Source organism: Dictyostelium discoideum (assembly GCF_000004695.1).
Source record: "Dictyostelium discoideum AX4 chromosome 4 chromosome, whole genome shotgun sequence".
Classification (NCBI taxonomy): domain Eukaryota; phylum Evosea; class Eumycetozoa; order Dictyosteliales; family Dictyosteliaceae; genus Dictyostelium; species Dictyostelium discoideum.
In genome coordinates this window covers 425979-438478 of record NC_007090.3, presented here as the reverse complement: position 1 = coordinate 438478, position 12500 = coordinate 425979, and the positions used below count along the sequence as shown (strand labels likewise).

Below are 12500 nucleotides of genomic sequence, written 5' to 3'. Positions count from 1 at the left end.
TAAAAAAGATCAAGTTTTTATGTACACTTGTCTTTCTCACTTTATATGGTTAAACAAATATTTGAAAAAAAATAAAAATAATAAAAAAAATAAAAAAAAAAAATAAAAAAAAAAAAATTTAAAAAAAAAAAAAAAAAATCTTAAAAAAAAAATGAAAAAAAATAAAAAAAAATAAAAAAATAATAAAATTGAGTTGTGATACACAAAATAGGTTTAGCGGAGTTATTTTTGGTAAATAACAATTGTTTTTATTTTAAATAAACAATACAACTTAATTTTAATTTTTTTTATGAATGATAATAATTTTTTTTTTTAATTATTTTTTTTTTTTATTTTTTTATTTTTTTTTATTTTTTTTTTTTTTAAAAATAATATTCAAAGAAATGATTGAGGGTTTTTTTTTTTTTTTTTTTTTTATTATTTTTTACAAAAAATGATAATAAAAATTTTTAAATAATTAAAAATTAAAAAAAAAATAAAATAAAATAAAAATAAAAAAAAAATTAAAAAATAATAGATACATTTTTTTTTTTTTTTTTTCAATCAAATTATTAAATAAGGACCCAATTGTTTTTTTTTTTTTTTTTTTTTTTTTTTTTTAAAAAATAAAAAGGGGCAAATTAATTTTATTTTTTATTTTTAAAAATTATTTCCCCTTTTTTCATTTTTTTAAAAATTTTTTTTAAATTTTTTTTTAATTTTTTAATTTTAATTTTAATTTTAAAATTGGGAGGGATCATACCAACACCCACAACATTTAAAAATTCCCAAAAAAAAAAAAAAAAAAAAAAAAAAAAAAAAAAAATCCCAAAAAAAATAAAAAATGAAACTTTTAATTTTAATTATTTCTCTTTTAATTAGTTTATCAAGTTGTCATATTAAACAAATTATTTTAGATGAAGATACTAATTTTGTAGTATCTTGGGATTACTCAAATTCTAATATTACTTTCGAGCGTAAGCAACATATTTTTTTTTTTTTTTTTTTTTAAAAAAAATAATAATTTTATACTTATTTTTTTTTATTTTTATTTTTATTTTTTTTTTTCAAAATAATTTAGTTGAAGGTGATTTTAAAGGTTGGTTTGCATTTGGTTATAGATGTACAAATTGTCCAGCCAATTCAATGGCAATGCAAATGGGACATCCAGATTTAGTAGCAGTTACATTTGATAGTAATGGAGTTCCAACAGTTTATGATATGATTGAAAGTATGGATTATGATCCAATGCAACAAAAGGATATTGATATCGGTGGCCAAAGTAATATACTCACATTCGGAGGTTACCAAGGCAGCCATCATTCATTGATGTACTATACTCGTAAATTAGTGACTGGTGATACTGTTGGTGATTATGATATCGACTTGAATGCTGATTTCTCTGTTACATGGTATATTGGAAAAGATAATAAAATCGATTTTGACAATCCGTTAGAATTGGGAACTAATAATTTCAATTTAGTCAGTGGTGAAGTTGTTGAAGGTGGCACAGGTGGCCATGTGCATGGCGCTGAGGAATTGGCCGACCCGCTATTCGCCTGGCATGCCGCTTTGATGTCTATTGCATTCGGTGTATTGATTCCATTCGGTATTTTCAGTGCAAGATATTTAAAGAGCTATCAATGGGGTTTCTATCTCCACATTGTCATTCAATCAACCGCTTTGGCATTCATAATTGTTGGCTTTGTTATAATCTTGGTTAAGCACGATGGCGTCATCGAGACTGAGAATCCACACAGTATCTTGGGTGTGATTTTGGCCGCTATGGTATTCGCCGTTGGTGCTTTTGGTGTATTTTGCTATTTCTGGAAACCAAAAGGTGACGATGGTGGCTCAAAGCAAAGTAACTTCTCTCCAAGTAGAATCCACGGATACGCTGGTAAAATCATTGCATTATTATCAGTTGCAACAATAATTACAGGTCTCCGTCAATATTTAGCTCCTGTCGCTTTCATCATCGTCTATTCAATTTTAATACTCACTTATTTCATAATTGGTGGAGCTTTAGAAATTCATAAAAGATTCTATGGCTCAACACCAGGTGGTAATGTTAAAATGGAAAACTTCAATTAAAAAAAAAAAGTTTGGAAAAAAAAAAAAACAAAAGAAAGAAATATAAAAATTCTCAAAAAGTAAGTTTTAAATTATCGACTTCCCCTCCCATCTCCCCTCTTCATATTTTCCCTCCCCCACTCCCCCTCCATTTTAAAACTTATTCTTCCTCTCTCCCTCTCTTTCCTACCTCTTTGCTTCCTTTCTACCTTCTCTTCTTTTTTTCTTTCCTCCTCTCTCCCCTCCCCCTCTTCCTATCTTCCCCTCCTCACCATTTTCTTCTTCCAACATTAAATTATTTAAAAAAAAAAAAAAAAAAAAAAAAATTTAAATAAATTAATTGAACTATAATTTGATGGTGCTTAAACCATAAAATTATCACAAAAATAACCACCGTTTTATCGTTTAATACCAGTTTTTTATTTTTTTTTAAAAACTTTTTTTTTTTTTTTTTTACCAGTGGCGCGCCCAATGATCACATTTCACGATTGATTTGTTTTTACCAAGGATACTTTTTTTTTTTTTTTTTTTTTTTAATTCCAGCCAAAAAAATAAAAATAAAAATAAAAAAAAAATATAAATTAATTTTATTTTATTTTAAAATTTTATTTTTGTTAAATTTAACCCCAAACGACAATTGGAAATATCAAATTGCGCAATTTACAGCTTGATAAGTAATAATTTTTCGAAATTTTCACATTTTTTTTTTCATTTTGTTTTTTTTTTTTCACATTTTTTTTTCCACATTTTTTTTCACATTTTTTTTTTTAATAAAATTTTTTTTTTAGTTTTTTTTTTTGATACTTTTTTTTTGATACTTTTTTTTTCTCCTTTATATTTATATATACATTTTTTTTTTTTTCATCCCTTGAAATATTAATTTTCAATTGTATTTTTATTTTTCATATCATACCATATTATATATATAATATATAATTTTTTTTTAAAAAATGTTTGCCAACAGAGTTAGACAAGCACAAAAATTATATCAAAAAAGATTTTTCAGTTTAGGTAATAATTCAACAATCTCAAAACAACAATTCAAAAATTCAAGTAATAATAACAACAACAAAAATGGTGGTAATAAAAATGGATTTTATCAAAAAGCATTTATTGCAACAACAGTCGCTTTAACAACTACACTTTTAACAGCCACTACATTATTAGATGATAATACAAATTCTGAAAAAGAAATCCTTAAAAGTCAAAGACAAACTTTTGAAAAATATGCATCAACTGTAAGAATAAAATTTAATTATATAAAAAAAAAAAAATAAAAAAAAAAATAAAAAAAAAAATTAATCAATTTATTTAATAATAATAAAAAGACACTCGAAGGTGAAAGACAAATGACAGCAGAAGATTTTTTATCAGCATTAACAACATTGGAAAGTGATAAACAAAGTGGTGAACATGAAATTTTAAAAGCAAGTTTAGATGCAGATAAATTTAAAGTATTATTTCAAATGGCAGATGTTGATCATACTGGATATATTAGTTTCGATGAATATGTAATGTTTGATGAGTTAATGGCAAAACCAGAAGCAGAGTACTTTTTAGCATTCAAATTATTCGATAGGGATGGTAATGGATACATTTCAAAAAATGATTTCAAGCATGTAATTACAGCAAGTCTTGATCCATCAATTCCATTCAATTTCGATTGTGAGTTGGTAAATCTATATTTTGGCGATGGTAGAACCGAATTGAATTACTCACAATTCACTCAACTCTTGAAAGATCTCCAACAAGAACGTATCAAACAAGAATTCAAATTTCATGATAAATATAACTCTGGTTATATCCCACGTGATAAATTCGCCAAAGTATTAGGTTCTGTAAAATTAAGAAAAATCCCTGATCATGTTAGAGATAAATTAGAATCAATCTCTGAATTAAATTTACTTTCTGGTCATCCAAATGAAGTTAGTTATTCACAATTTGTTGCTGCAAATGATATGTTATTACATATTCCATCATATGGTAGAGTTTTAAAAGGTAAAATTATTTTAATTAATTATTATTATCATCATCATTATTATTATTATTATTATTACTTAAATTAAATTATTAATTTTATTGTTATTTATTATTTTTTATATAGCTGCAATTTTAAAAAATAAAAAAGATAATATTAATAAAGAAGAATTTTTAACAGAAGCAAGATCATCAACATCAATTGAAATTACACCATTAGAAATTGATTTAATTTTCCATCTATTCGATTTAAATAAGGATGGTAAATTAAGTATTTCAGATTTTGAAAAATCAACAGGATTAAATATTAATAAGATTGGTGGTGGTACAAATTATAGTGATTCATATCCAAGTGATAGTCATGTTACTATTCAAAATAGTTCAACAACACCATCACCATCAACACCAATTACTAATACAGCAGCAGCAATAGCTTTGAATAAGAAACACGGTAAAACATTTGCACAACAAGTATTGGAATCAATTGAAAACTTTGCATTAGGTTCAATTGCTGGTGGTATTGGTGCCGCTGCAGTTTATCCAATCGATTTGGTAAAGACTAGAATGCAAAATCAAAGAGCAGTAGACCCAGCCAAAAGATTATATGTAAACAGTTGGGATTGTTTCAAAAAGGTGGTAAAATTCGAAGGTGTTAGAGGTTTATACAAAGGTATTCTCCCACAAATGGTTGGTGTTGCACCAGAGAAGGCAATTAAATTGACAGTAAACGATTTACTTCGTGATTTGTTTGGTGATAAGAGTAAAGGTGAGATCTACTTCCCATTAGAGGTTTTGGCTGGTGGTTTCGCTGGTATGTCACAAGTTTGTGTCACCAATCCATTGGAGATTGTAAAGATTCGTCTTCAAGTTCAATCAACTGGTCCAAAGGTTAGTGCCATCACCATCATTAAGGAGTTGGGTTTAGCTGGTCTCTACAAGGGTGCTGGTGCTTGTCTCCTTAGAGATATCCCATTCTCTGCTATTTATTTCCCAACTTACGCTAAAATGAAAACTATTCTCGCCAATGAAGATGGTAAATTAGGTCCAATGGATCTTTTATTGGCTGGTGCTGTCGCTGGTATTCCAGCTGCAAGTTTGGTAACTCCAGCCGATGTCATTAAAACTAGACTTCAAGTAAAAGCAAACGCTGGTGAACAAACTTACACTGGTATTCGTGATTGTTTCCAAAAGATTCTCAAAGAAGAAGGTCCACGTGCTCTCTTCAAGGGTGCCCTTGCTCGTGTTTTCAGATCTTCCCCACAATTTGGTGTAACTTTAGTCTCCTATGAATTACTCCAAAAAGCTTTACTTCCAGACGCTGAATATAAACCACCAACAAATGCTCCAATCACTCAAAAAGATTTCGACGTAATTAGAGGTAATACAAATACTGTTCAAAGAGTTATCGATATGGAAAGTAAATTTGGTACTCTTCATCAAACTCGTGATAATAATAAATCATCAAATGGTGGTGAAAATAAAAATTAAATTTAAAAAAAAATAAAAAAATAAAATAAACAAATAATGAATAAATAAATAAATAAATAAATAAATAAATAAATAAATATATAAAATTAAAGTTAAAAAAGGTCAGGGTTAAATAATTATTTTCAATTTCCAATTTTTTATCAATATTTCATTGTCACTTTTAAATTTATTTGTGTATAGAAAAAAAAAAAAAGTTTTTTTAAGACATAGTTAAAAATAAATATTTTTATATAAATTTATTTATTTTATTATTATTATTATTATTTCTTTTTTATGAATTCATAAAAAAAAAATTTTTAAACATAAACAAAAGGGGGTTTTTGTTTTTTTTTTTTTCTTTCTTTTTTTTTTTTTTTTTTTTTTTTTTTTAAAAAGACATAATTTTAAAAAAGTTATATATATATATATATATAAAGCACAAGTTGTTATTTTTTTTCTTTTTTTTTTTTTTTTTTTTCTTAGTTTTTTTTTTTTTTTTTTTGTTGTTTTTTTAAAATGTTGGAAATTATTAAATTGATTTAGTTTTGTTGATCATGTTGTTCGTTGTTGTCACGTCTTTGATAGTTGTTATTATTGTTATAACTTCTTTGCTCATTGTTGTTATTGAATGCTGGTTTTCTTTGTTTGTTGAATGCATTAGTGGATACATCTTCAGATGGGTTTCTCCAATCATCAACAGAGTCAACTTTTGATACGAATGGTCTACGTTCTTCTCTTGGACGATCATTTCTGTTGTTATCGTAGTTTCTTGGGGAACCACCGAATGGATTTCTTTCTCTATCACCACCATCACGATTACCACCATAACCACCTCTGTTATAACCGCCGTCTCTGTTGTTATTGTTGTATCTGTCACCACCTTCACGATCTTGAGTACCTCTGTAACCACCTTGATCTCTATCACCACTGTTTCTATTGTTATTGTATCTATCACCACCATCACGATCACGGTTATTGTTATTCTTGAAGTTGAATGGGGAAACACCATTGCTGAAACGATCGTCTTTTCTATCGTTGTCACGGTTGTTGTTGTATCTATCACCACCGTCACGATTACCATAACCACCTCTGTTGTAACCACCTTCTCTATCACCGCCACCACCATAACTACCTCTGTAGCCACCTTCTCTATCACCACCATCACGATTACCACCATAGCCACCTCTGTTGTAACCACCTTCTCTATCACCACCATCACGATTACCACCATAACCACCTCTGTTATAGCCACCTCTGTTGAAACCACCTTCTCTATCTTGATCATCTCTATCATCATTTTGTTGTCTTCTTGGTTCGTATCTATCATCATTTCTTCTTTCCTCTCTTTCCTCTGAATCTCTTTCAGATGGTGAATCTTCACCTCTTTGACCCTTTTTTTTTTAATAAAAATAAAATAAATAATATTAAATAAAAATTAGTTTTATTTATATTCTCTATTAAATCTTTTATATTTTATATTTTTATTTTTTTAAAAATAAATAAATAAATAAATAAATATAATAAAAAAAGAAAAAAAACTTACATCAGTTGGTCTAGCATTACCAAATGGGTCAACACGTTCACCAGATGAAGGTGGTTGTGGTTGAGAAGAAGATTGTGATTGTTGTCTTGGTTGTCTTGGTTTCTTTTCTTGACCTAAAGCTGGGAAATCATCCTCAGTTGGAGCAGAGACTTTCTTTTCTTGTGGTGAGGAGGATGATGATGAGGATGAATATTGGCTACCATAGGTTCTTGGGCCTCTATTATTGTAACCACCACCACTGTAACCACCTTGATTTTCATCATCCTCTGAATAGGATGAACGTGGTGCTGATGGGAGATTTGAACTTTGTTTAGTTTGAACTAAATCATTTAAATTGAATTTGGTCTTATTTGACATCTTTATGTGGGTTTATTTGTGTATGTGGTAAAAAAAAAAAAAAAAAAAAAAAAAAAAAAAAAAAAACTATTATTTTTTTTTTTTTTGGAATTTTTTTTTTGAGAAAATCAAAAAAAAAAAAAAAAAAAAAAAAAAAATAAAAAAGATTTTTTCCATATAAAAAAAAATTGTGAAATTGTGTGTGTGGCCAAAAATAAAAGCAGTACTTCGCCTTGTTTTTTTATTTTATTTTTTTATTTTACTTTTTTATTTTACTTTTTTTTTATTTTTATTTTTTATTTTTTATTTGGGAAAGAGATAACAGTTATGAAATAGAAAAAAAATAAAATAAATAAAAATAAAATAAATGTTTTTCAAAAAAAATAAAAAAATAAAAATAAAACTAAAATATGGACAACAATAAAAATTATTATGAAGAGTTAAAAAAGAAATACCCTGTTTTTATTGGTATTCATATTGGAGCAGGATTCCATTCAACAAAATTAAGAACATCATATAAACATTGTATAGATAATGCACTTGAAAAAACATTAATATTATTATATGATAAAATTAATTTCATTTTATCGATTTCAAAAGAAAATAATAATAATAATAATAATAATAATAATAATAATAATAATAATAATAATAATAATAATAATAATAATAATAATAATAATAATAATAATAATAATAATAATAATAATAATAATAGTAATAATAATAATAATAATAATAATAATAAAAATAATAGTGTAATAGATAATAGTAATGATATTGAAAATGAACTAATCAAATTAAAAAATAATTTTATTGATTCAACATGGATTGTTGAAACTGTTATTACATTTTTAGAGGATGATCCATTAACTAATTCAGGTACAGGTTCAAATTTAAATTTTGATGGTAAAGTTGAATGTGATGCAAGTATAATGAGTGGTGAATTCATTTGTAATTGTAATAATAATTGTTTTAATCATCATAATAATAATCAAAATAATAATAATAATAATAAAATTCAAAGAATATGTGGTGGTGGAGTTTGGGGTGGTGTTGGATCAGTTGGTGGTGTAAAGAATCCAATTAAATTATCAGCAGAATTATTAAGAAAACAATTACATAAAGGTAATACTAAATCATTAGGTAGACAAAGACCAATGATTTTAGTTGGTGAGGGTGCAAAGGAATGGGCATCAAACCATGGTTTAGAAACATTTGATTCAAATCAATTATTATTAGGTGATCCATTAATAACTCAACAATCAAATGTAAATTGGTTAAAATATAAATCTAAACTTGAAAATTTTAAAAATTTTAAACATTATTATAAACAACAAGAACAACAACAAGACGAACAGCAACAACAACATTATAATGAAGATGAAAATGAAAATGAAAATGAAAATGATGAGGGAAATGGTGATTTATATGATACAGTTGGTGCAATTGTTGTTGATTGGAATGGTAATATTTCAAGTGGTGTTTCAAGTGGTGGTATAATTTTAAAACATTCAGGTAGAGTTGGTGAAGCCGCAGTATTTGGTGCTGGTTGTTGGGCTCAAAATGAATTAACAATTTTAAATAATAATAAACCAATAAAATTAGCAGGTGTTGCATCATCAGCGACAGGTGTTGGTGAACAATTAACACGTTCATTAATTTCAAAGGAATGTTGTTTAAAAATTTTAAAAAAAAAATTCATTGATACAGCAGTTAAAGAATATTTTGAAGATAATTTTTTATCACATAATGATTGTTTTTCTTATGTAAATGATTTAATTTTAAATAAATTATTACCACCTCCACCACCACCAACACCACCATCCTCTTCATTTAAAATTGAAAATATTAACAAAAATGAAGAGGAAGACCAAGAAGAGGAAGAAGAGGAAGAAGAAGAATATAGTAATAATAATAATTTAATTTCAAATTTTACAGGTTCAAGTAGATTGGGTGGATTAATTACATTAAAAAAAGAAACTAATAAAAACGGAGAAATTGAAATTGAATTTTTATGGGCTCATTCAACTGAAACAATGGGTGTAGGTTATATTAATTCATCAAATTCCATAAAACCAAAATCATTTATTTCTGTAAATAATTCAAATAAACCTGGTTTTAATTTTAAAATCTCTTCAAAATCATTTAAATTTATAAATAAAAAAATAAATAAATAAATAAAAAGTAATGTATATTTAAAATTGGAAAATTTAATATTTAAAATTAAATAAATATATGATCGTTATTTTATTTGTTTTTTTTTTTTTTTTTTTTTTTTTTTTAAATGTTTCATTGGGGGTATTTTTTTTTTTTTTTTTTTTTGGTTTTGGTTAAAGTATAAATATATTTTTTTTTTTTTTTTAATTTTTTAGTTTTAAGCTTTTAATTCTAATTGTTGTTGTTGAAAATGTTGTGGAAATTGTTGTTGTTGATGTTGTAATTGATTATTTAATTGATTTTGTTGTTGTTGAAGTATTAATTGTTGTTGTCTTAAATGTTGTTCCAATTGTTGTTGATGACGTAAATTCTCTTGTTGTTGTTGTTTAATGATTAAAATATTTGAGAGAGTATAATTGATGTCTTTGCTAGCCAATACTACGACAATACCTTCTTTTCTACCTACGACATAACTACTGACTGGAATTGGTAAATTGATAACTTTTCTAAATCTACCTTCATTAAATTCTTTACGTTGGAAACTATGTGGAGTACTTATTGGTACAGACATAGCACTACCACTTGGTAAATAAATGATATCAGGTAATAATATTTCACCCTCGATTATGACATCATTTGGATTCACTGAAACTAATAATGTATCAGAATTACTATTTGGAATTGCAATATAAATTGTATAACTTTCTGGATCTTCACGAATATTAACTAAAACTGCACAATTTGAATCATTTAACCAATTATAATTATTATTATCAATATTATTATTATTATTATTATTATTGATATTATTACAATTATTATTATTATTATTATTATTATTATTATTATTATTACTATTATTACAATCATTTTGAATATTATTTACAACACAAATACCATTATTATTATTATTTATTAATTCTGCACTATTTAATTCATTTAATAAACTTCCGCAATCATTATTATTATTATTATTATTATCACTCTTTACATTTAATGAAGAAGTTTGCATAAGTGGAATATTTGAACAAGTTTGAATATTTAATGGTGATGGTGGTCTTTGAATAGCCAAATCATTACCACTAAATACTAATGGTGTAAATGGTTTGGTTTCTTCAAATACATTATTATTATTATTATTATTATTATTATTATTATTATTATTATTATTATTATTATTATTATTATTATTATTATTATTATTATTATTATTATTATTATTATTACTATTACTGTTAATTTGTTGTTGTTGATTATTATTAATACTATTTGTAGAACCTCTTAATGATTCACAATTTGATGATGGTGGATTACTAATTAAGTTTAATGATGGTGGATTTGGTGATTGTGGTCTGGATGTAATTGAAATTGATGGAATTTGAAGAGTTGGTGAAGATAAATATTGTTGATTTTGTTGTTGTTGTTGTTGTTGTTGATATTGTTGTTGTTGTTGTTGTTGATATTGTTGTTGATATTGTTGTTGTTGTTGTTGTTGTTGTTGTTGTTGTTGTTGTTGTTGTTGTTGTTGTTGTTGTTGTTGTTGTTGTTGTTGTTGTTGTTGCTGTTGTTGAATTTGAATTTGTTGTTGAAGCATTGCTTGAGCGGCAGCAGCAGCAGCTTGAGTTTTTGAATTTGATTTCAAATCTTTTAATTGATTTTCCCATTTAACTAAATCCTCTTGAGTATAATGAGAGTCAACAAATGGTAATTGTTCACAAGCGATAGGTAATAAAGTTACAGATTTAAATTCAATAAATGGTAAAAGATTACAAGCTTTTAAACAATTAACAAATGCATCATGTAATGAAACTGGTGGATCGTCAGAGTCTTCAATTGGACTACCAACGTTATCTTCATTTGATGAATTATTATTATTGCTATTACCATTATTATCCTCATTATTATTACCATTATTATTTAATAAAGATCTTGGTGATAAAATATTATTTACATTTGAAATTTTTGATGATGATGATTGATCATCTTGTGAATCTTGTTTTGAATCTCTTTTTCTTTTCTTTCTTCTTTCTTCTTTTTTTGATTTTTGTAAATTTGAAGAATGACTAGCTATGAAATCTTTAATGGTTTGTTCGTCGAGTGATGAGAAAAGGTGACCATAGAGGACAACGCATAGATTTGCCATATCATTTGGTCTTCTATATCTATGATCTGGTTGAATTTTATTCACATAGAGTGCTAAAATTTGTGATCTTCTTGTTGCTGGTGTTGAAAGTGATGGATTAACATTGAAAAAGAAATTTAAAAAGTTTAGGCAAATACCTTTTTTATCTTCATTACCACCACTTGCACCATTAGTTGATGCTGTTGATGATACCAATGATAAACCATTTGAATCTGTACAATTTAAATTTTGTGATGATGTTGAAAGTGATAAATTATTTACATTTGTTTGTGAATTTGATAATATTGTTTGTGAATTTGTTAAATTATTATGTGATCTTTTTGCACTCAATTGTTTTACAATTGATGAAACTGCTGGTCCAACATGATGTCTAATACCATATGAATTATTATTATTATTGTTATTGTTATTGTTATTGTTATTGTTATTGTTATTGTTATTGTTATTGTTATTGTTATTGTTATTGTTATTGTTATTACCATTTAAAAAACTATTATTATTATTATTGTTGGTTGGAGTTGTATTGGCATTGGTGGTGCTATTGAAAAAATATGGATTTTGATTTGGTGATGGAGTTGGTGGTAATAATGGTGGTGAATTTGGAGGTGATGGTTGTGGAGGTGAATTTGAATTTAAACTAAAACCTGGTATATTTGACATTGATTGAATTGTTGGTGATAAATTTGGTGTTGAATTAGTTGATGATGTTGGATTATTGTTATTGCTATTGCTATTGTTATTGTTATTTAAATTTGTACCTGTTAGTGATGGTGATTGATGTTGTTGTTGTTGTTGTTGTTGTTGTTGTTGTAATTGTGCTTG

General features: G+C 26.0%; 5 protein-coding genes across 5 annotated transcripts in view; 3 read left to right on the top strand and 2 right to left on the bottom strand.

Annotated features, from left to right (window-relative positions):
• Positions 1-823: 823 nt before the first annotated feature.
• DDB_G0283271 (DOMON related domain-containing protein) lies at positions 824-2073 on the top strand (the record flags this gene model as incomplete). Its single annotated transcript, XM_634037.1, has 2 exons — positions 824-956; positions 1061-2073. The coding sequence occupies 2 exons, from the start codon at positions 824-826 to the stop codon at positions 2071-2073; spliced, it is 1146 nt and encodes a 381-aa protein (XP_639129.1).
• Positions 2074-3002: 929 nt separating this feature from the next.
• Positions 3003-5517, top strand: mcfO (EF-hand domain-containing protein; the record flags this gene model as incomplete). The annotated part of the gene is made up of 3 exons (XM_634036.1): positions 3003-3290; positions 3381-4050; positions 4157-5517. The coding sequence occupies 3 exons, from the start codon at positions 3003-3005 to the stop codon at positions 5515-5517; spliced, it is 2319 nt and encodes a 772-aa protein (XP_639128.1).
• A 518-nt stretch (positions 5518-6035) lies between these two features.
• Positions 6036-7396, bottom strand: eppA (Erk2-dependent phosphoprotein; the record flags this gene model as incomplete). Its single annotated transcript, XM_634035.1, has 2 exons — positions 6036-6887; positions 7040-7396. 2 exons carry the CDS (start codon positions 7394-7396, stop codon positions 6036-6038), a joined length of 1209 nt encoding a protein of 402 aa, XP_639127.1.
• Positions 7397-7785: 389 nt separating this feature from the next.
• Positions 7786-9555, top strand: DDB_G0283269 (hypothetical protein; the record flags this gene model as incomplete). Its single annotated transcript, XM_634034.1, has 1 exon — positions 7786-9555. The coding sequence occupies one exon, from the start codon at positions 7786-7788 to the stop codon at positions 9553-9555; it is 1770 nt and encodes a 589-aa protein (XP_639126.1).
• A 197-nt stretch (positions 9556-9752) lies between these two features.
• The window catches only part of DDB_G0283325 (hypothetical protein), a gene marked incomplete at both ends in the record, with an annotated part of 3960 nt that continues 1212 nt past the window's right edge, over positions 9753-12500 (bottom strand). The window contains one exon of the mRNA XM_634033.1: positions 9753-12500. This exon is cut by the window's right edge and continues 1212 nt beyond it. Within this exon, the coding sequence (XP_639125.1) occupies positions 9753-12500 (2748 nt within the window).